General features: G+C 38.8%; 1 protein-coding gene across 2 annotated transcripts in view; it reads right to left on the bottom strand.

Annotated features, from left to right (window-relative positions):
* Positions 1 to 23,821, bottom strand: part of LOC149564228 (uncharacterized) — a 200,373-nt gene that overhangs the window by 75,089 nt on the left and 101,463 nt on the right. For both annotated transcript variants that reach the window (XM_089827299.1, XM_089827300.1), the window contains exon 4: positions 8,292 to 8,357. In XM_089827299.1, the coding sequence (XP_089683425.1) occupies positions 8,292 to 8,357 (66 nt within the window). The remainder of the gene's footprint in view (positions 1 to 8,291; positions 8,358 to 23,821) is intronic.

Raw genomic sequence — 23,821 nt, 5'->3', positions numbered from 1 at the left:
ACACATGATCTTGCATGTGCATACTAATAAATAGCTAATTGACACAAATAAAGGACGAAACAAGGAGAACAAATGACTCAGAACTTAATTTCTCATCTTTCTCAAGTACAGCTTTGTTTTGGATATGAGACATTTATGCAATAGGTTTGTATGGCCCTAGAATATGTGTGTCTGATCCTTATGGACTATTGCTCGCAACAAAGAACCATTGAGAACCCAATAGATGTTAGGCAGTCATGCTCTCAATAGGCAACAGCATTGGGATTGAAGGAGGGGTTCAAAAGGTTCCAAAAACTGCTGATAAACAACAATTGTGAATTGAAGGAAGCTGCCACGGTTCAGGAAGACCTAAAACTAATTATTTTGCAGATCATGTGCATGTGGGGTAACTGTCACATGGGTTCTCTCTTCACTTTTCCCCAATCCACTACCCAAGGATTGCTTGATCAATCCAAGTTTTTGCTTTGTCTGTGTGCCTTTAGGGTATTTTGGAAGTGTTTTATACAAGGTCATGTGGACCATGGTAGGAGTACAATAGGGTTTGAATTGAAGTCTTACAACACTTGAATGCGCAATTAGGGATTAGAAAAATGTAAAAGCCCCTAATTTGCACAAAACTGATAATGACATCAACATGAGGTCAGTAGGGTCTAGGATGGGTTAGGATAATGTTTTTACCATAGTTAAGGTCTTTGGTCAAGTTTGGGGAGTATTGGAACTCATTTGACTAAGTTGTGCAAAATTTACCAAAAAGATGTAAAAGTTGCATTGTGCAACTTTGCAACTTTAAAAAGTTGCTCGAACAACATTGTCAAAATGTTGCAAATCGATCACAAGGAGCCCTAAGGGGGAATAACTACCCAACCACCCTGCATAAGGCATGTCCTGACCAAGAAGAAGGGTTGGACACCCATTGTATGGAGAGAAGTTCTAAACATTGGAGTTTTTGAAGTGGTTTTTGGCATATTTTGAGTTCTTTTCATGACAGTGATTAGTTAGAGGATTAAAGTTGATACTGTAATACCTAGTGTGAGTAGTTTAGATGTTTTCCTAACTCTGTGTGGCATTAGATAGACATTTTGTGCACATTTTCTTTCTTTTTGTAAGCATTCTTGTTTTTGCACTATTGTCAGTTTTGTCCTATCCAGGTTGTTGGCAAAGATGGGGTTCTAATTCACTTTCCCACCATCCATTCTGAACAACCTTTTGGGAATAGTGAGTAGACTCCATGTATATTCATTGTAGATGAGCTTGGGCCCTCAAATGCAGGGAAGCTATTTTTTAAGTCTTGCCCTAGACGAGCCTATGGTGAGTTTGGCTAGGGAAGACCAAAGTGCAAACAACATAACTTGCAAAGGTGGATAGCTAGGGAAATAATTCCTTTTGAAGATTGAAGATAGGAATCTTGCCAATGTATGGTGAAGAAGGTGTGGTCATACCAATCCATTTCATAGCCTTACACTTTCCAACTTGCAGAGCAGCCAATTAGAGCCTAAAAACCCTTAAATTCACTCAAATTGAGTTAGGGCACTATATGGAAGGTGGTGACCCCAAGACCCCATAATCCTTGAGGGGTTGTCTTATGATCCAAGAATCCTAAGAAAATTTATAGGGTTTCTTTGGAAGGATTAGGAGAAAATCCCTATTTTCTCAGAGTAGGAGACCTAATTAGGGCTAGTAGCCTTGTAAGCCTATTGTGAAGAATTGATGAAATCAGATGAGAAGTTGAAACAAGTGAGACTCCTAACACCCCTAGTTGGTTGATTTGAAATGTTTGGGGAACACCTCCACACCTCTACAAGGCTAAGTACAAGATTTGGAGGTTAAGAGCCTTTATGAAGATTTAAAGGCTATGGTGATTGGAGCAAGAATGCATCATGTTTTGGCTTGATTGATGAATCTTTCTTGGTAGTTGGGTTGGCTAGAGAAACCAAGGGATCCTTAGACAATAAAGGTCCTATAGGTGACAAGTGGTGTGGTGAAGACACCCTAGAAGTCTTCCAAGAAGACTAAGAGCATGAACCTGTGATTGGATCATTGAACCTCCCTATCAAATTGGTATCAGAGCCTCAAAAGATTAGGCTTGTAGATAAATGTTTTAGACTGCGGAATCAATGGGAGAACCTACAATGGTGACATGCAGAGTTAGCAAAGAAGGTTACTAAGCAAGAGGAAGAAAACAGATTGCTCAAAAATAGATTAGCCCAACTAGAAGAAAAGTTGGATCAAGTAGAAGAAACTACTCAAGAAGTCACGGGCAAGGGTTGAAGGAAAGAAGAAAGAGGTGGCTATAGAGGATTAAGAACCTACACCTGATCCTATCCTTACAAAGGAACCATTCTTAAAGGCATTGAAATCCATGAGTGGAAAGGCACTGGAGGGAATACCACTATTCAATGGGAAGATGGAGGCAGATCTAGTCGTGGACTGGATAGAAGGAATGGAAAACCATTTTGAGCGTGATGGAATCACAGAGGCACAACAGGTGAGGGTAGAAAATTCAATGCTGAGAGGCTCTACATTGACAAGGTGGAAGTTCATCCAGGCAGAGAGAGACAAGGTAAGAAACCAATTTCCACTTGGAAGGGAATGGTTCAGAAAGTGAGATAGGCATACATGCCAGAGGATTATGAAATCCAATTGCATCAGAAGAGACAAAGTCTTAGGCAGAGGGATCTTGATGTGAATTTCTATACTGAGAAATTCCAAAAGCTTTGCATGAGGTTAAATGTAGCTGCAGATAAAAGTCTTTAGGTGGCTAGATCCCTGAATGGGTTGAAATGGAGTATACAAGAAGAGATGACTCTTCTCAATCCCAAAACAGTATATTAATGCTATCAATTGGCTATCAAGATTGAAGACAAGAATAGAAGGAAACATGATCAAACTTCCAAGGGAAGAGGAAGAGGAATAGACCAAAGAGGTCATAGAGGTGGATACCAAGGTAGAGGAACTAAATCAAGAAGTCAAGGAGAGTCTAAATCTGCAGAGCATGAGAATGAAACTACTTCTAGAGGAGGCCATGGAAGAGGTAGAGGAACTCAAGGGGGGTCTAACGGAGGAAGAGGTTGATAAGTAGGAGATAATTTCCACAGCAAGTCAAATTATGATATTGCTATCAAGGTTTAACTGTGTGATTTTTGAGTCAAACTCATTGACCCATGTTTCATGAGTAGTGATTCAACATGAATCCATCTCTCATGAGAATAAATGGAGCACTTGGCACTCATTGGATCTAGGTGATGCTCATAGGGGTGAAGCACCGGGATTTCTTGCGAGGTCACCCATCCCAGTACTACTCCAGCCTGAGCGTGCTTAACTACGAAATTTCCTCCATGGTTAAACCCAAAGCTTGCAACCCCATTTGCAAAACCTTCACCAAGTGTTGTGCCTTATGAACCATTCATTAGAAAGCCCCTTAAGCTCATCAATTGATAAGTAGGGGATAATTTCCACAGCAAGTCAAATTGTGATATTGCTATCAGGATTTAACTGTGTGATTTTTGAGTCAAACTCATTGACCCAAGTTTCATGAGTAGTGATTCAACATGAATCCATCTCTCATGAGAATTTTTGAGTCAAACTCATTGGCCCATGTTTCATGAGCAGTGATTCAACATGAATCCATCTCTCATGAGAATTATTGAGTCAAACTCATTGACCCATGTTTCATGAGTCAAACTCATTTACTAATAGCAATATCACAATTTGACTTGCTGTGAAAATTATCTCCTACTTATCAATTGATGAGCTTAAGGGGCTTTCTAAATAACGGTTCATAAGGCACAACACTTGGTGAAGGTTTTGCAAATGGGGTTGCAAGCTTTGGATTTAACCATGGAGGAAACTCCGTACTTAAGCACGCTCAGGCTAGAGTAGTACTAGGATGGGTGACCTCTCAAGAAGTCTCGGTGCTTCACCCTTGTGAGCATTACCTAGATCCAATGAGTGCCAAGTGTTCCATTTACTGATAGCAATATCACAAATTGACTTGCTATGGAAATTATCTCCTACTTATCAATTGATGAGCTTACGGAATTTTCTAATGAATGGTTCATAAGGCACAACACTTGGTGAAGGTTTAACCATGGAGGAAACTCCGTAGTTAAGTGCACTCAGGCTGGAGTAGTACTAAGATGGGTGACCTCCCGGGAAGTCCCAATGCGCATCACCTAGATCCAATGAGTGCCAAGTGTTCCATTTATCCTCATGAGAGATGGATTCATGTTGAATCACTACTCACGAAACATGGGTCAATGAGTTTGACTCAAAAATGACAGTTAAATTCTGATAGCAATATCACAAGAGGAAGAGGTGCAGGCAGAAGCAACTCATACTTTGCTAGCATGAAGTGCTATAGCTGTGGACAGATGGGACACCCTACCTATAGGTGCACTGAGAAGGCACCTTCTTCAAACACTAAGAAGGGAGTAGCATATGTTCAAGAGGACACATCAAGTGTCAAGTCACCAAAGATTAGCCATATTGAATCAGAGATGGGAGAGAACTTAATGTTTAGAAGAGTTATAATTAAGCAACCAATCAAAGAGGAGCCAAAGCAGAGGAGAGCCTTCTTCAGGATAAGATGTAAGATACTTGGTAAGGTATGTAAGGTTACTGTGGATTCAAGTTCCACAGATAACATAATCTCAGAGGAAGTAGTAAAGAAGCTTAAGTTGGAGAAGATACCCCATATTAATCCATACAAGGTGACAAGGTTGAATAAGGGGCAAAGTGCACTTGTGAATGAACAGACATGGGTAGAGTTCTCCATTAGAGGATATAAAGACAAGTTGATTTGCGATGTGTTGCCTTTGGATACATGTCATCTCCTATTGGGCAAACCATGGCAATATGACAGAGAAGCCATCTACAATGGGAAGGAGAACACCATTTCTTTCGAGGATCAAGGACCTTCAAAATTTTAATGTCCCCATTTTTGTCAATATCAGAGTTTTAGGGATTAGCCTATTATTGTGATCTTCGTAGGCTAATTATTGTGGATAGAGGATTTTCTGAGGCAGTGGCTTGGCTTGGGAGGGTCTTATCTTCTCCACAATTCAGTAAGCTACAGGTTGGTCTTTGTTTGGCTCAGATTGGACTTCATTTGGTCTTAGTGTGTGTACTTACTATTTGTGGTAAGTTGGTGTTGATCGAGATGGACCCTTTCTATTTTTGGAAAGGGTATTTGGTCACATGGAGAAATAATTAGTATGACTCTTATTTCGGACAGCATATTTAAATGATGTGTATTTTGGGAGTTATTGTATTTTTAGTGGCCAAATTATTATTAAATAATAAAATGGCTTATTATAAAGTTATAATTTAACTTTATAATTTCACTTAAGTTGAAGGTTGAGTTATCTTTGGAAAGAGTCATTTATTAATTAGTTAGGCCAAGTCAAGTGAAAGAATCTAGGAGAAGCTTTTAATTAATGTTGTGTGGTGAAGCTTCTTAAGTGAAGTTACATTTTGGCAACAAAAGGGAATCTGGAGGTTATAAATACAAGCCCATTTGTTGAGAAAAACATACTTGGATATTTATTTGCTTTTGTTTCCTTTGTGGCTTTTTCTGAGTTTTCTAAATTGGGTGTCCTTGCTGAACTATATGGGTTATTCTAATAATTTCTATTGCAAATTGTGCTAAGGCAAACAATTTGTCTATTTTCCTCCTACTGTTCATATTGTGTCTAAGGAGAGGATTTTCCCTAAGATTTATTGAAGGAAATGGAGAATTTCTGAGAGCTGTGATTCAAATTGGGAGTCATAATTTGGTTTGCCAAAGTCTGGTGCTTCCACATAAGCAGTGGCTTATTTTTGGAGAGCTGCATTTCATCTTGGACAGGCCTGTTATACATTTCCAGAGGTCTGCATGGGTAATTTCCAGATCTGGTGTCTACATTAAAAGCCCCTACAAATCATTACCAAAGCTGTGATTTGGACTGGGAGCCTGCTGTCAACTCATTTTTTCTCTGCTATTTCATTTAAGGCTCACGATTTGATCTCCAAGTCTGCAATACACATTCCATGTTGTACCACATTATTGTTTGGCAAATATATTAAGAACTGGTGGTAAATTCACGTTGACTAGGCATTGTTTTTGCACTGAAGGAGGCTGTGAATTGTCCTAGCCCTGCAACTTCCCAATTTGGAGTTCTGTGTTTCCATATCAGCTATGTCAAAGACATCCAAATTACAATCAGGTTCAATTGGATTTAGATTTTGCAAACATTGTTAATTCAATTTTGGCAAGTAAAATTTTGGAAATTTCTGGGAGTTCTTTATCTATCTGAATAGGGCCAATTTTTTGTGAATTGTATCTTCCCTAGAGTTTGTTTGGTAAAATAATAAACAGCTGAAGATTATCTTGTCAATCCATCTGATTTGCTAAATTGGCATTGGTGGCTTAATTTTCATTTACCATTCTATCTCAGCCAAAGATTTGTTCTACATGTTTGCAAGATAAATTTAGAGTGTGATAAGAAGTTCAGTATTTCATTGTTATGTTCATGAAGGATAGATTGCAATTCAATCATAAAGACTATTTAGAAATTTGCCAGACTTTAATTATTTGAGTGCTTGCCAAGTGTTTGATTAAACGACAAATGTCTAAATGGTAAAGGGAATTAGTGCTTATCTAAGCTATAACTAGATAGGGGTTATTACAAAAATACAGTCATTAATAGAGGAAGAGGAAACATAGTCAAAGACCCCTAGTGTCTTATTAAGTAGTGGCAAGGAGTTTGTTAATACTCTTCAACAAGGAGGTGAAGGATATGCTATAATGGTGCAACCTAAAGAAAGAGGAAAGACTATGCAGGCACCAACACCTCCACACCTCTGCAAGGCTAAGTACAAGATTTGGAGGTTAAGAGCCTTTATGAAGGTTTAAGGGCTATGATGATTGGAGAGAGAATGCATCAAGTTCTGGCTTGATTGATGAATCTTTCTTGGTAGTTGGGTTGGCTAGAGAGACCATGGGATACTTAGACAATAAAGGTCCTATAGGTGACAAGTGGTATGGTGAAGACACCCTAGAAGTCTTCCAAGAAGACTAAGAGCATGAACCTGTGTTTGGTTCATCCAACCTACCTATCAAAATACTTATAATTACATCAAATAACCTCTTGTTATCCTATTAAATGATTCTGGAAGACAAACCAAATGCAGCTAATACAAGTTAACTCTCCAATACAAATAACAGGAACAACGAACAGCAATGAAGAAATGATTTATGAATAGGTACTTTGGGGAATTAAGGATTCAAACACTAAGACAGCCAACCAACATTCAACAGAACATTTTATTGAATATTCACTGCCAACAAGGACAGGCATTAGAAAGTGTCAAAGCCAATTCTATACATTCTTTAATTTCAATTTTCCCCTGCTCTGGAAACAAGGCTTTTCCACCCATCATTTCTCTCCCTCCAGTGGTCTTTTTTTTTGCACAAAAAGCCCAACCCCTCTCCAGCCTCATCAGGTCTGTTCCTCTTGATAGTTGCCAGCACCCGCCTCCTGACCAGTTCAACCCCCATCATTGCCAGCAAGGAAGAGAAACAATAAACCAGCCACAAAGTGAAGACAAAGACATGCTTAACAAAGTAAAACAGAACCAAAAATTTAAAATAAAAAATGTGAGGAAACAATGCCCCTGCACTATTAAAGCACACTAAAATAACTATTATCTTAGTTTGAAACATTCATGTTGATGGTTGCCAAGGCCCACAAGTCTGAGCCAAGAAGAACACTAAGCAATGAAGATTTATGTTTTTTACATCATTTCCTCTATCATTTTAACTGTTGCAAGAGTCAAGACTTTCAATATTTACTAGTGTAAAAACTATTCGTATATATTATGTAAAAATTAAGTAAATCTTGTCAGAGATAATTATAACTACACGTGATGTAAGGATCAATGCAATTAGTAATGAGTTGTAGGGGTCAAAGATTCAATTAAAAACTAGACCAAATATTAAAAATATATAAAGAACCCTAATTTTGTACAAGATATATGTTTGAAGGATGTATCCTATTTAAGAATATTATTAATATGGTTCTCCCTAGATACAAGCAGATGATACATCAGAAGAGCCTAGTCAAATGTTAGTGAAAACAAATCAAAAATCATATTGAGATATCAATGAAGTAGAATCATAAGAAGCCATATATCTTGGCATGACGATTTCAGAGCTATTATCTATCCCTCAAGGATAAATGCAAATAATACCTCAAGCAATGAAGCCATGGAAATAAGAATGCAACAAAATTGAAACCATAACTAATAAATACCATTAAATGTGATCGTTGGGTCAACAAAGCAACAATCCTCTGCATAAATTGATGTTGTAAATTCTCCTGCCATTGTGAAATGTTTCATTAGAACTCTATGTCAATCTGAGAAAGTTAGTATTAACATAAGTATGATAATAAAAATAGATTTAAAATTACCATCTACGGCTAGCATCTTTGGAAAATTACATCTAATGCAATAGACGATTATAATGAAACATTAAAACATTCATCGGTAATGATGAGACACCATACAAGCAATATAAGCTTTCATAAACTGAGAAATTAGTCACAAGAAAGACCAAAAAGAGTTGATATAATTCTAAAGTTTTAAATTTAGCATAAATATAAAATCATCACTTCAACATGTTTTGAATTGAAGAAACTCTCTAAGGTTGCATGTTGCCAAACAAGTACTAATCAGTGCCTCAACAGTACTATACCACATCTCATGTGACTCATATGGCTTTCTTACCCAATTGACCTTACATAGAAAGAAAGAATAAATAAATTATATTTACATCTATTGATGATGAAAAGTAGTCCACAATATGCTGCAGAGGGTTCTAAGCAAGCTGGAACTCCTACTCAATTTGTATAGATTTTGGCATACAACCTTCAAGTTTTCAAAGTTCACAACAAGGTCCGCAACTCTTTCATTGGCTTCTTGACACAACCAACAATGGGACTCCCACATAGGATCAGAAACTGTTCACACAAGTTGAATTGGACAGACTCAAAGGCTCTTAAGTCCCTCCTACAACACTTTACCAAAATCACTGTCCCAACTTGCATGCTTGCAACCACACTTAACCCTGCCATTTGAGGTTTAGACACAACAACCCTTCTACTGTTGTGTGGGCACAAGATTGCTTATTTTCCTGTTCTTTTGGATCAAAACAAAAATGTGTCCACCATCAGATCCTACCCAACAGTACTGTGTATGGTAATTGCTTCACACTAGGCCTAATTTTGTTACTAGCCCTATCCAGCACGTATTTTGACCTTTTCTCACAAAAGCTTGACCATGGAACAAAACCAAGCACCATTCTAGACACCCTTTTCAGAGTTGTTGAACATAAGTCAAAACCAAGTTTTGACTCTATTGTCAGTAAATTCTATATGGTAGCCGATGGGTAGAATAGTATCTGAAAGGATGCATGATGGTTGAGTCACCCCTTCGGGAAAGTATATGTACACCATCTGAAAGGGACTTTGGATCATCATGGGAATCATTGTGATAAGCATATTGCATATATGAATAAAGTATCTATTCTATGTTATATCTTGCTATACAACATGCGATAGGTATCCTTTTACCCTGTACAGTAAACATTTGGCGTTGTTGCTAGTCGAACCTAGAATGAAGGAAAGGTTATGAAGATTAATGCCAAATTTTCTTAACAAGGATAGAAATAAGATAAAAGATAAGGATAAAATATGCACAGCACAAGAAGTTTTAATTTTAGCACAACAGGCAAAGAGTAGACAGAAGCTTCAGCAGATTGCCAACGGACACCGTGGGGTGAAGGAGCACATACGGAGGGAGTGCATTCACCTAGCAGACTGAGGAGTGTCGAGGAATTGCTAAAAGAAACTCGATAGCGATTGAATTTGGTGGAAGAGACAAGGGAAAAGTTCCTTAACTTGTATATGTCAAGGGTGGAGCATCCAAACAGAAGGGAAGCAACTTGCACGGCTCGAAGTGCCGAAGGAGCACGAGCGTAGAGTGAACTCTTCGTTACCGATACACCCAAGGAACAGATACAAGTAGAGAATCGAACAACTTCGCTTGAGGAAGATTTTCTTTCACCAGGCAATGCGGTTGTTGGAAGTAGGGTACTTGTTCGAAGCAACACGATTGCTCAGAACAACGCGGGTACTCAGAATAGCACAGGTACACAGTAACTACCACAGAATCAAAAGAAAGTAGCAATGGCAGGACCAAAGAAGAAATTGCCGAAGTTTAATGGTGATGGAACGATAGATCCAATTAGACACTGCAAGACATGTAAAACAATATGGACGGCAAATGGTGTAACGGATGAGAATGATTGGGTCCGGTAGTTTCCAGTGACCCTGTGGGGTGTAGCAATTGATTGGTTTGCAGATGCCGACCCTCAAAAATTGACTACATGGGAAAATGTCAAGGAGTTCATAGGAGAGTTCCAACTGCTACAGGATGATAACAAAATCGTAGCAGAAATATATAGCACAAAGCAGGGAAAGAACAAAACAATCCATGCCTATGCAAGACGGCTGAAAGAGTTGGTGGGGAAGATAGAGAGCCAACCGACTGACGGATTGACGAAACGATGGTTTGTTGAGGGGCTATGAACGGCTCTGAAGAAAAAAATGAAGATTGTACCTCCACCGTCATACACAGATACATATAATCGGGCGATGGATCTGGAGAGTGAACAGAAAACAAGCAAGAAGAACATCACAAATCGTCGGATTCAGACGATTCATTGTCCGAAAGTAGCAGTAGTGATGAAGAATCAAGAAAGAAAGTTCAAACATTACTCAAGGTTGTGCTACGGATGATGAAAGAATTTGAAATTTTGAAAAAGAATCCTAACTCAGTGAACGGGGAATTGTGGTGTACAAACTGTAAGAAGGAAGGCCACACAAAGGACTCCTACCCAAAAAAACAATTCTGTGATATCTGCCAAGTTGCGGGACATTCCATAAAAGAATGCCCATTTAATATGAAGTCAAAAGGACACCAGCAAGTGTTACTGACGCAAGAAGTGTCCACCAGAAATAACATGAACAACGATGCAACCTCAGAAGGATATCACAATAACAACCGGCGTGGAAGGGGTGGTAATAATAATAACAATGGAGGTCGGAGTCGGATACAGTACGACATGAATGGACGGCCAATGATACAGTGTCGTATGTGCAACCTCTGGGGACACTTCGCCAGAGATTGTACCACAAAGGAGACACCGCAAGTGTTATGTAGATGGTGTGGTTCGGAAGACCAGGAAGATTCGAAATGCCCGAAGCAGGGGGTAAATTTCTTAAGCATTGAAGCATGTGATGAGAAGATACTAGCCATTACACGTGATCAAGTTAAGAAGGCAAAGTACCTTGACATAGAGGAAGAAAATGAGAGGTTGCAGCAAGAACGAACAAAATTGGAAAGATAGTTGAAAACTGGAAAGTTGCAAGTAAAAAACACTGTCGATACCTCGAAGAAGAACCTAGCTAAACAAAACATGATAAGGCAGGTAACGCAAATAGAAGTCCCTATAAAATTAAATGACCTTACAATGCCTCAGTTACGGACAGGAATTCTGAATATGACACCACTTCCGAAAGCAATGGAGGAAATAGGAAAGGACAGTAGTGGAACAATTGCAATAGACCCAATGCTACTGGCATTCATGATGGGAAGGCATCTGGCAGTAGTTGAGATGGGTATCCTGGGAATAGTACTTACAGATACAATTGTGGACGGAGGGTTGGATGTAAATGTGTTACTAGAGAATATATGGAAAAAGTTGGGACAACCTATGTTGTGGCCACTTACATTTCAATTACTTACTGTAGATCATCACGAAATCGAACCATTGGGGACCCTGATTGCATAGCCAGTAACCATCAGAACGCAACCATTTTTATTAGATTTTGTGGTCATTCCACTAAAAAGAAAAGGGTATGACACTATCCTTGGACGAGGTTGGTTGGTACAAGCAAAAGTGAAACATGACTGGAAACGAAATACCCTATCCATGGAACGCGAAGGCAGAAGATTCATAATTGATCTGCACACAGATGGTAGGTGAAGAGGCAGCGTCGTCAAACTCCGAAAGTGAAGGTGAAGGTGATGATGAAGGAAAGAAGAGAATGGAACTTGACAAAGGAGTATTGAGATTAGAAGGAGGGTTGAATGATCATGACCTAGACTCGGTGAACAGCCTACTCCACTAGTAGATGAAGGATTACGAGCTATTCCCAAGCTGTAACATATGGTGTGTCAAAGAAGGAAAAGAAGGGAACAAATTTCTGAAGGAGTATAGTGAAATAAAAGGAGAAGCGCATGTGGATGAGACACCGGTCCATATGTTTAGTGAGGACAAACCTATAAAGTATGAAGAGCCTACTGTGAAAACAATGAACTTGGGAGATGAGGCTAATCTGAAAAATATATTCTTGTAGGAGATGATTGGAATCCAATTCTAAAGGAAGCAATGTTCAAAATATTTATGGAGTACAAGGACGTCTTTGCCTGGACGTATAAAGATTTAAAAGGAGTGCCACTAGAATTATGTGTCAACCAAATACTGTTGATAGGTATAGTACCTATACAGAAGCAGTCGTATCGGATGAACAAAAATTATACCGCACAGGTTAAGAAGCAAATCAATCGGATGTTGGAAGCAAGAATTGTTTTCAAAGTACAAATGAGTGAGTGGGTATCACTGATCATGATATCTTTGAAAAAGGACACCATGCAGATAAGAATATGCGTAGACTTTCAGTGCCTAAATGCAATAACAATCAAAGATCCGTTTCCAATACCATTCACAGATAGCATTCTGGAGGAAGTTGTGGGGCATGAGATTTATTCATTCATGGATGGGTTCTCGGAGTACAACCAGATATCCATCGCCGACGAGGACAGATTACATTCATAGTGGAAGATGGAGTATACACCTACAACAGGATGTCGTTCGGACTGTGCAATGCTCTGTCAACAATCCAGAGAATTATCCTACACATATTTGATAAAATGTCTGTCGGAAGTTCTAAAGCATTTCTAGATGATTGGTCAATTTTTAGCACAAAAGATAAACGCATAATGGTGCTCGGAGAATGCATGGAGAGGTGCAGATGAGCGAGATTGGCACTAAATCTGAAGAAGTGCAGATTCATGGTACCACAAGGGAAGCTGCTAGGACACATAGTCTGCAAAGCAAGGCTGAAGACAGATCCGGACAAGGTTTGCATAATTTTGAATATGCCATTGACGGACGTATTTGAAGTAAAATCATTTCTTGGACACATTGGATATTACTAGAGGTTTCTCAAAAACTTTGTGAGGATTTCCTACCCACTGGACAAACTCACCTGCAAGAGTGAATCTTATAAATGGAAAGTGGAACAGAATGAAGCCTTCGATGGATTGAAAGCGAGGTTGGCCACAGCACCGATCCTAGCCTATCTGAACTAGGATAAGGAATTTCATGTTCATGTGGATGCATCGAATTATGTGATTGGAGCAACACTGGCACAGACAAGTGACCACAAATTGGACCATCCGGTGTATTTTGCAAGTAGATTATTATCTAAGGTGGAGAAAAACTACAATATGACAAAGCGAGAGGCACTAGGGATGTACACAATACCAAAATTCGAACATTATTTGTTGGCGACACCATTTGTATTCTATGTAGATCATCAGGCACTGTTATATTTGGTAAATAAGTTGATTATTCAAGGAAGAATAAGTCGATGGTTATTACTATTGCAGGAGTTCACATTCAAGATTGTGGTGCGGCCAGGGAAAAGTCATGTAAGCATAAACCACTTGACAAGGATAAAAATTGGAGAGCCACTGGAGGGAGTCAATGATGATTTTCCTGACGTGCAATTATTTCAGGTTGCAGTACTACCATCCTAGTACGCACGTATCGAGGAGTATCTATCGACGGGACAATTTCCTAGAGAGATGTCGAATGCGAGAAGGAAACTGGTGCTAAGGAGCCAGACATTTCAGTTGATCAACACAGGCTACTGTACAAAATGGGGCCTGACCAAATTCTAAGGCAATGCGTTCTAGAGAAGGAAATCCTAAAGGTATTAAAGGAAGCACATGAGGGACCAGCAGGAGGACACATGGGGCCAGACACAACTGCGCAGAAGATACTTCTGGTAGGGTTATGGTGGCCAACCATACACAATGATGCCAGAGAGTTGGTTGTTGCATGCGACACATGTCAGCAAGCTAGAAAACCATTGAAGAGGGACTTCATGCCTCTAAATCCTTCGCATACGCAAGAACTTTTTGAAAGATGGGGATTGGACTTTGTCAGACCCCCCAAGGTAAGGAAAACCAAAAAGTGCAGATATATCGTGGTAGCGATGGAATACCTAACTAAGTGTGTGGAGGCACGCGCATTACGAGACAACTCTGCAGTGAGCACAGCTAAATTTATTTATGAGAAAATCATCACTAGATATAGGATTCCACTGCAACTGACAAGCGACCACAGAGGACACTTTGTCAATCATGTCATCCGACTGCTCACTGCCAAGTTCAAAATTTATCATTCACTATCGAGCTTGTACTACCTGAGAGCTAATGGACAAGTAGAAGCCACGAACAAGATCTTGGTCAGGGTGATTTATAAATCTTGTGCAGTTGAGGGAGAAAATTGGGAAGAAAAGCTACCATCAGCATTATGGGTGTACCGCACTTCATATAAAGTAACTACCGGACACACTCTGTTCCAGCTGTGTATGGACAGGAGGTAGTGGTACCGAGTTTGAGGATAGCAATCGAGAACAAACTGGGCGACATGGAAAGCCTAAGAGAGAGATTGTACAACTTGAATAAACTAGATGAGTGATGACTGTAGGCACAATGGGCCACAGAAGTTACACAAAATAGGTGAAAGGCATGGCATGCTAAGCATTTAAAATTAAATAAGTTTCAACTGGGCTAGTTAGTTTTGAAGTATAATGGGCAGAATGAGATCAGGCCAGAAAGGTTCAAAGTTAAATGGATCGGACCATACAAGATAGGAGAAGTTGGCGATAATGGAGCAATCAAGTTATGGATGCTAGACGAGAAGGAAGTACCCGATGCAGTGAACGAGTTGAAGTTAAAAGTCTATCATGAAAGAAATGTTCCTCCACCGACGAACAACTGAGAGAGAATAACAATAATAAATAATGTATATATATAAGATAAGTAAATGTAGATAAAATATAAAGTTGAGCATATTTTCTGAGTACGGACCCGGAAGTATTAAAGTAATAAAAAATAGGATTATTAAATTAAAGGACCGTACAGCCTTTGAGACCTATAAAGTGGCACAAAGAGGAGAAAATTGGAACCGTACGGAAATTGGGAAGGAACAGGAATCATGCACACAAATAGCCACCATATGGCCGTACAGAAAAGGGAGCCTAGAAGTGTGATGTACGGCCCATATGGAATAGAAAAGAGGGAGACACTTAAACACCGTACAGCAATTTGGGAGCACTAACGTACAGCCCATACCAAAGACAAAGAGAGACATTGCAAGGCACCATATGGCACTAAAAAGCAAAAAGATGCAATGTCCCCCACTAGACTAAGTCAAGTAATAGGGATAACTATTAATGTCTCTTTCTTCTTATAGCAATAAAAATGAAATAATGGGTGTCACACCAATCGTTGATTTCTAATTTGATATAGTTTACGCTAGAGGATATAGAACTTGATAGCAAGATGGTATATTACTAATGATACAGTGAGAATGTTTTGGTGATATATTGAATATAGTTAATACGTTTATGGAATTAAGCTATTTGCTTTCAAAATGACTTGGACTTATCAGATATGGTAATTTGGGTATTCCAATTTCAAGGATGTGGAAATTATTGTTGTTTTGAATTGTTGTGGGAGTGTTTGCAAATTAGAGGGCCACGACTCATGTCATGTGTAGTGCAAATGGGATTAAGATATATGATATGCATTCATTCACAAATATGTAATCTTTGGTCGCATATATTTGCAACATTTAAATTGTTAAGTCGCCAGTTCTTCTTCCCAATGAGCAAATTCAGTCAATCCCAATTCTGGTGGACTTTGTCCTTCCTCTCCTCCCAAAAATCATCACTTTATTGCGAATGTAGTCGATTCCTTGAATATCGATTTGCTTTAATGTTTCAACTGTAATCGCACGTGTCCTTGAATACGAGTGTTACTCTGTCTGCAATATGTATGTCCTCTTGCGTATAGTGGTTGATGACGCTGAATCTGGATGGGGCATGTATTATTCAAGTGAAATATTGTTGTCTGATTCTCCTCCTTAGTTCTCAATCGCCGATTGGTCTTATTCAGGTGACTCTGTCCCAAATTGCTGACTGTATCTTCTTCTTCCTTCCTTTATATAATCGTATGTATCTCCCCCCCAATCCTCTGATCGCTCCTTCCTCTTATATGCCGTGAGGAGGACACGAATGGTTGCACCTGTTTCAGACGCCTTTTCATGATGCTTGGCGATCATTGGTTATTTATCGAGAATATGTGATTTATTTCGACCATTGACTATGATTGATATTATCAGTCCTACATATATATATATATATATGCAATAGTTGTCATTTTTAATAATTATATTATAATTACAAAGATCATTAGTTTATTACTATCTTCATTTTAATTTATATATACAATTATATTATAATTGAAATGATCATTTATTATTATTTTAATTATTTTTTAATTTATTATTATTTTAATAATGATATTATTTTATTATATTCATCATATTATTATATTGATTCAAAAAATATTATATTATATGTTACTAATTTTATTATGTTTATAACATATAATAATAAGTTATATTATAAAATTTTATTCTATTATTACTTTATTTATCATTAAATCTTATAAATATAATTATATTAACATATTTAATTATAATTGTCAAACAAGGTAAGTATATTATTATTTTCTAATAATACATGATATTATATTATAATAGTATATCATATTATTATATTGATAATAACTTATTGTTGTTATTATTATCATAGAATCTTATTGAGAATGGCGATATCAATATAAGAATATGACAATACAAGAATATATCATATTATTATATTAATATATTATTTATTCCTATCATATCCTCTTATTTTATTAAATTGACTCCTTATTTTATTCTTTATTATTAAATTCTAAGGGGCAAAATAGGGGACATGACAAAAGAAAGGCATACCGTACAACCATCTAGTGCAAAGGATACTGTATAGACTTCGAGAATACATTCAAGAGAACAGACACCATACAGTCAAGCAAAAGGTCGGAGTACATACGGCCATATAGAGGAATAAACAATTTTACACCATACAGCTGGGAAAGTTGCAGGAAGAGGCCCATAAGTGCAGCATACGGTCATACGGCTAGATTGTTTGGAGGTTGGTTGGCTGTACACCAAAGGAAAAAGAAGAGAGACCATACGACAAACTCGTACGAACTCCGGCGGCAGAAGAACCATACCGTATGGTCCGTACAGAAGCAATAGCCAGAGTGGGGAGACTATACGATATTAGGAAGACCATACGATAGCAAGGAGACCGCACAATCATACAGTGTGGAAGAAGCATGGATATGTAACATCAGCAAATTAAGAACTCAGAACCATTATACGGAAAGAGCCTGGAGAGCTTAGAATAGAACAGGGAATGGAGACAAGTAGCCATTCTTTATGGCAGGAGCCTAGAGAAGAAAAAGCCATACGACCATCAACAAACACGTCTTGGTTTTATCGTACGCAGTATGCCAAGAGGATTAGAAGAGGAGAGTTACCATACAATGAACGGATCTTGTGTTGTCTGAAATACTTCAAATTTTAGGAGAAATCACCATCCATACAATCTCAGAAGGAGAAAAGACTGCAATTGTATAGCAGATAGAGCAGGGAAAGAAGAAGCCGTACGTAAGCACTAGGAAATTGTACGAAGGAGTCCACCAACTAACCTAACGAAATTGGGTTATAATTCGAGCAAAATAAAGGCGACAGTATGCATTCAGCTGGCAAGAGAGCTTGGAAAAAGAAATTGGATGAAGATTCAGCAATGAACAGGAATGTAAAAACCTTGCCATCCGGGGTCCATGTAGCAGGAGGAACCATTATAGGACCAAGAAAAAAGAAAGTGAAGCAACCAACACAATCAACTGCGACAGATATTCCCACAATGCAAAATATTGCATTTGAAGGATTGAATGGAGCAGAATGCTAGAAGTGGTGGCAGGAGGCACCTGATAACCATCCAGCAAAGGCCAGCATTCGGAAGGCACAAGTCAAATGGGTGATACAAATGCCTATGTTCTGTATCATAGATTATGAAGGGTTTCTATGCATCATGATAGAAACGAATAATGAGTCCTCTCAAACCAGTACGTTTGCTTACCTTGGTTGCAACTTGGTGGTATCATTCAAATTCGCCGACTTCACACGGGTATTCAGGATACCTAGCCATGCACAAAGGGAAAGGAAAATAGAGAGCAAACCTAAAAAGATGAGCCAAGAAGTAAAAATATAATTGATACAGCTCGTGTGTGGGGACTTGGCACAGGCGGAACAGGAAGCTCTCACGAACACATCAAGGGATAGACGGTTGAAGAAATCCAATGTGTAAGAAGGTCACTAGCACTATCTGATGGATGTCATGAAGATTCACCTCACAGGCTCTAGCCGCGCCTTAGACATTTCCTTCCCACAGGTGGCGATGATGAACGGGATTTTGCACGGTAGGGTGTATGACTGGGCTGCATTGTTGGCCGAACAGATGTATGAATTCATGACATTATAGCACAAAACATTATACATGCAGCATTATGCCATCAACCTATTCTTGGAGGCAACAACGTGAATGATTCCCAATGATGCACTGGAGGCCAAACCCAGACCACTCACACCAAGCGAACCCCCGATCATGCAGTGGAGGCATCTTGATACACTTAGCACAAAGACCACAATAGGACATAAATGACTGAGACCAGACAAAGGAAATACAGACAGTGGTCGGGAGGAGACTTCTTCGAAGGAAAGTGGGACCGATGGGGAGGAGGAAGATGACGCGTAGGTAGAGGTAATTATAGCTACACCATTGAGATTCCCACGGCCTGCACTTTTAGCTACGACACACTTGGCTCTCGTAGGTATACATGGCATTCCGGGTTTTGGTCAGCTCAAGCAGCCAGTAGTGATGACACCAGCTTCAGTTGCAATACACCCTACCACGGAAGTACGAGCAAAGACACAAGCTATTTCTTAGGCATTAGCAGAGGCACATCCGAAACCAACGAAGACAGCTGCTCCGGAGGTAACAATGGGGCTTGCTCGTGAGGCTTTACCAAAGGTTGGGGATGAAGTACTTGTACCTGATACAGAGATGGACATTGAGGTAGGAGCAATGGAGATACTGATGGGTAAGGGTTTGAGGACGTCGAGTGTCCACTTGGATGTAGTAGGTTCAAATGCAGTGGTTACGGTGGATACGGCATTGTTAGCATCACCTTAGCGAGACAGAGAGTAGAACCTAGAAGTTGAGCACATACCTAAGTACGCGGTTCCACCATACCCCAGCACCTTGAGTGGTGTACCTGCAAATAGCTACGTGAGAAGTAATTCTGGAGGAAAACCTCTTGCAAGTATAGGAGGTGGAGCGGACAGGATGAGGGACTACTGCATAGCGTTGTTGAGCAGATGGCGGAAGCAATAGAGAGGGCTATGGGTGTGCAACAGGAGCATCCAGTAGCGCCGAAAGCAGTGATGAGAGAGACATTCTTCGCTGATATAGCAGCTCTAGCAACTCGGGCTCGCCAAGTAGTGGCCTCTGCAGAGATTCAAGCTTTGAACTCAGTAGTAAAGGAGCTAGAGGAAGTAGTATCTTTCATGAGATTAGATGCCCGGCTACCTTTACAGTTTGTTTCGAGGAATGAGGATGGCCGAGTGTGAAGACTGCGGAGATGTGACAAGATTGGGCCACGATGAGAAGTCCTGGTATGGAGAGCCAAGTAGAGGCTTTGACTCAGGAGATAGTGGAGATATACAGGGGGGCATATTACACCCTTCGGAGGATCCAAGCAGATCAAGTAGCAGCTAAGAGGGCTCGGGAGGAGTCAACTGCTAGGCTAGCCATGGAGAGGGCAGCCTTGTTAGATAGATAGAGTCAGCTACAAAAATTGGCAGCGGAGAAGGAACAAATAGCAGCAGAGAAAGAGAGAGTAGCAGATGAGAAGGAGAAAGAGCTGGGAGAGATTGCAGGGATGATGCAGTTAGCTTTGGAGCTTCAGATGGAGGCAAAAGTGGAATTGAAAGTTCAAAAGGAGCAAGTCTACAAGCTACCGACGAAGCTGAATGAACTGAGGGCGCAAATGGCCACTACGCCAAGGACATATCCCTCTGCTTAGTATCAATACATTGATGTAATTAGTTGTTTATTTTGAGTTTTGTTGTTTTGTCGTCTGGAGACAACTTTACTTTTTGTGAGGGATGATGTTGTTGGTAAATTCTATATGGTAGCTGACGAGTAGAATAGTATCCAAAAGGACGCATGACGGTTGAGTCATCCCTTTGGGAAAGTATATGTACACCGTCCGGAAGGAATTGGATCATCATGGAAATCATTGTAATAAGCATATTGCGTATATGAATAAAGTATTTGTTCTATGTTATATCTTGCTATACTGCATCCAATAAGTATCCATTTACCCTGTACAGTAAACAGACTCACAAACCTAATGAGGGAACAAATCCTGGTTACCCAGACCTAATAAGGGTATTAGGCCTCCATTTGTGAAGCACCCCTACCCCAAAGCACCAACACAACACAATCGATACTTGGATCGTCTTTGCCATGTCTCCAATATAAAGATTCCACCATTACATAGTGTCCAACCCCTTCAATTTTGAGTTTACAACTCAATTTGCACCCTCTTCCATAATCTTTTAGCCTCTCATATTGAGATACCAAGTCCAAATTCATTGCCACAATGTGCCATTGATAGGGACCATTCTGAAAACTTAAAAATATTAAAATATATTCTCAGATCTAACATTCATCCAAAAATTGGAATTTTTAAACAATGGAAAGTTGGGTCTTTAGGGTTTCAGACCAATTTTAATTTTGTGAATATCTTGTTCCAAACCTTATGAAATTTCACCAAACCAATTGCAAATGAAAGGTCATTCACAGTCCTATCCAACCATATGCAATAATTAGCCCTACCAATCCGTACAACTCTGTACTATTCACAAAAAGTTATAGAAACCAGGTGAAATAAGAACAATCTATATTAACTGAATCAAAATTACATGGTATTCTCATGCCTCAAGCCAAAGAGGCATTTATAAAGATTTACCAACTGTATTAATCACTTCCAACAAGCCATTTCAACTAACTAGCCGTTGGGACACATTTTGTCAAAAGTTGCACAATGCTTGCAAAAGTTGCATTGCAACTCTTACAATTTTGACTCCAACCCATCTTCGATTGCCCAAATTACACTGCAACTATACCAATTGTTAAGGTTGTAGCTTCAGTCGGATTGATTCGATCTAATATACATTATTGTTATTGGTAAATAATCATTTCCTCTATATACTTATCCATGTTAAAAAATACAAATTATTGTATATAATATATATATTGTTATACATATTATTATTTTTATTAATATATTATTATTAATTAAATGACGAGTAAACCATGGAGACATGTCTCCTCTCATACTTATATGAGATTCAAATCTGCATTTGGAACACAATTATAACAATGGAAATATGAGTACATTTGCAGCAATCTTGATAATTTAACACCAATCATTCCCCTTAACATGGAAAAACACCAAAGTTATCACTTACTATATATTTTGGGTATTTGACCCACTTTGTCCAATTTGGCCTTTACAAGACAATTCAAGACCTTATAGCGTTTTGGGCCTTACAATTTTAGAAAATGCCTTCTAATGGTTTATAGGACCTTATTACATCCTTGACTCAATTAAAAAAAACAAAATATAATGATAAGTCCCTTGACTTGTGGGTGCTCCTACACCACAATACTATACACATCTGAAGTTCTCAATAGAACTTGAAAATAGATTCAATTGCAGAAGTTAAGTATGTGATAGAAAGACCCTAGATTTTGTAAAATAATTCAAAATAATGCAATATGCACCAAAACAATATACCAAGAGGGGTATCCCCGAAGTTGAACTTGAACAATAAAAGCCAAGTACAAGTACATATAACTCTACAAGAGAAAGATCCTTAATGTGAAATGGAATTGATATGTAATTGAGAGAAAAGAGCCATGTGATATTGCATGTCTATACGAAAGCACTGGTTGAACAGCTATCATCGTTGTCTTTATCACCTGGAAAGAGCCAAAGGAAAATATGATAATGTTTATAGGGAAATAACAATGGAACATCCACATAGGAAATCCTATGTGGAAGTCAAATGCTCAAGCTTAGAAATCTACTCACATGCATTGTCGATGAATTTCTAGTGGCAAAGAAAAATTTAGTAACGTGTGCCTTCCTCTTGGGGCAGCAAACAAGGTGAAAGCTCTTAACATCAAAATGATGTGTGTCCAGTCCACCTAGAATGAGACTAATAAACATTTTGAGAGCAGTATACCTTATCAAATTGTTTGTGTCCTTCCATGAACAAAGAAAAGACATAACAATAGAAGATTAGAAAATTGTAAAACAAATTAAGATTTTACTGCCAGATTCTAATGTGAAGTGCTCTTCGTTACCACAGTTAACTATAAGTACAAGTATGGGAAATGGTTTAGGATGGATAATGCTGAGCACATGTAAGCTACACCAAAACTAAACTTGCAAAATCACTTTGCTATAATGTCACTCAGTGAAGCTTCACTAAAATGAGATCCTCAATTAGTTTAACTTGCAGGCAAGCATGACGCTCCAATGAACTGCAATAATCCTTAGTCTATCTCAAATGTTGTTAATTATACTATGGTGAACAAATCCATTAGTACATGTTGTATTTTGGCAATGATGTATATAACTATAAAAGGTGATAGCTACAAAAAAGATTATCTTCACCTCCTTTTTCTCAATGACCTCTCCTAATCAGGTTTCCAAGCAGTCACTTTGACTCCCTTCTTTTGAGCACACCTATTTATGAGGGCCCGCAAGAGTTACATGCAGCACCAGCTTGCCACCTCCAGTAATTCCCAGAGATGACGTATGGCCTCCTCTCGGCTTGTGTCTTATCCTTCAGTCCTAAAATCTTCTCCGTGGTGGTGGACAGCTAGTGTGTGGTTGGTTGTCGTTCTGGCCTCCTATTGTTGTTCTTTGCTTTTTGTTCTTTTGCCCAGACACCATTTGGTGCTCTTGCTGTTGGCTGGTCTCTTTTGTTGTACCTTGGTAGTCCCTTAGATCCTCGTAGTCTCTTGTTGGACATTAATTAAATTATCTTATCCTAGCTTATCCTCCTTGCTAAGAGAAAGTTGCATTCAACTTCTACATAAAGTTTTACACTTTTGGATGTTGAGAGGGGGAGCTCAAAATCAGCATATGTTAGCCCCAATTGATAATGTTGTTAATATATGTGAAGGAGTCATATCAATTATTATGTTTTCATTGCTGTCAAGCCTTAGTTGGTTAGACATTATGCTAATTCAATAGAGTGCCATATCATTTGATTGATGAAGAGGATTTGAAGAAAGTATGATGAGCTGAGAGTGTTGACAAATGTATGGTATTCAATGGACACTTGAATGGGTTACACTCTGACAGTATATTACTGGTTTGA

Source organism: Cupressus sempervirens, chromosome 4 (assembly GCF_028749045.1).
Source record: "Cupressus sempervirens isolate cs-2001-9-10 chromosome 4, ASM2874904v1, whole genome shotgun sequence".
In the NCBI taxonomy this organism is placed as follows: domain Eukaryota; kingdom Viridiplantae; phylum Streptophyta; class Pinopsida; order Cupressales; family Cupressaceae; genus Cupressus; species Cupressus sempervirens.
This window is presented reverse-complemented; position numbering and strand designations above follow the sequence as displayed.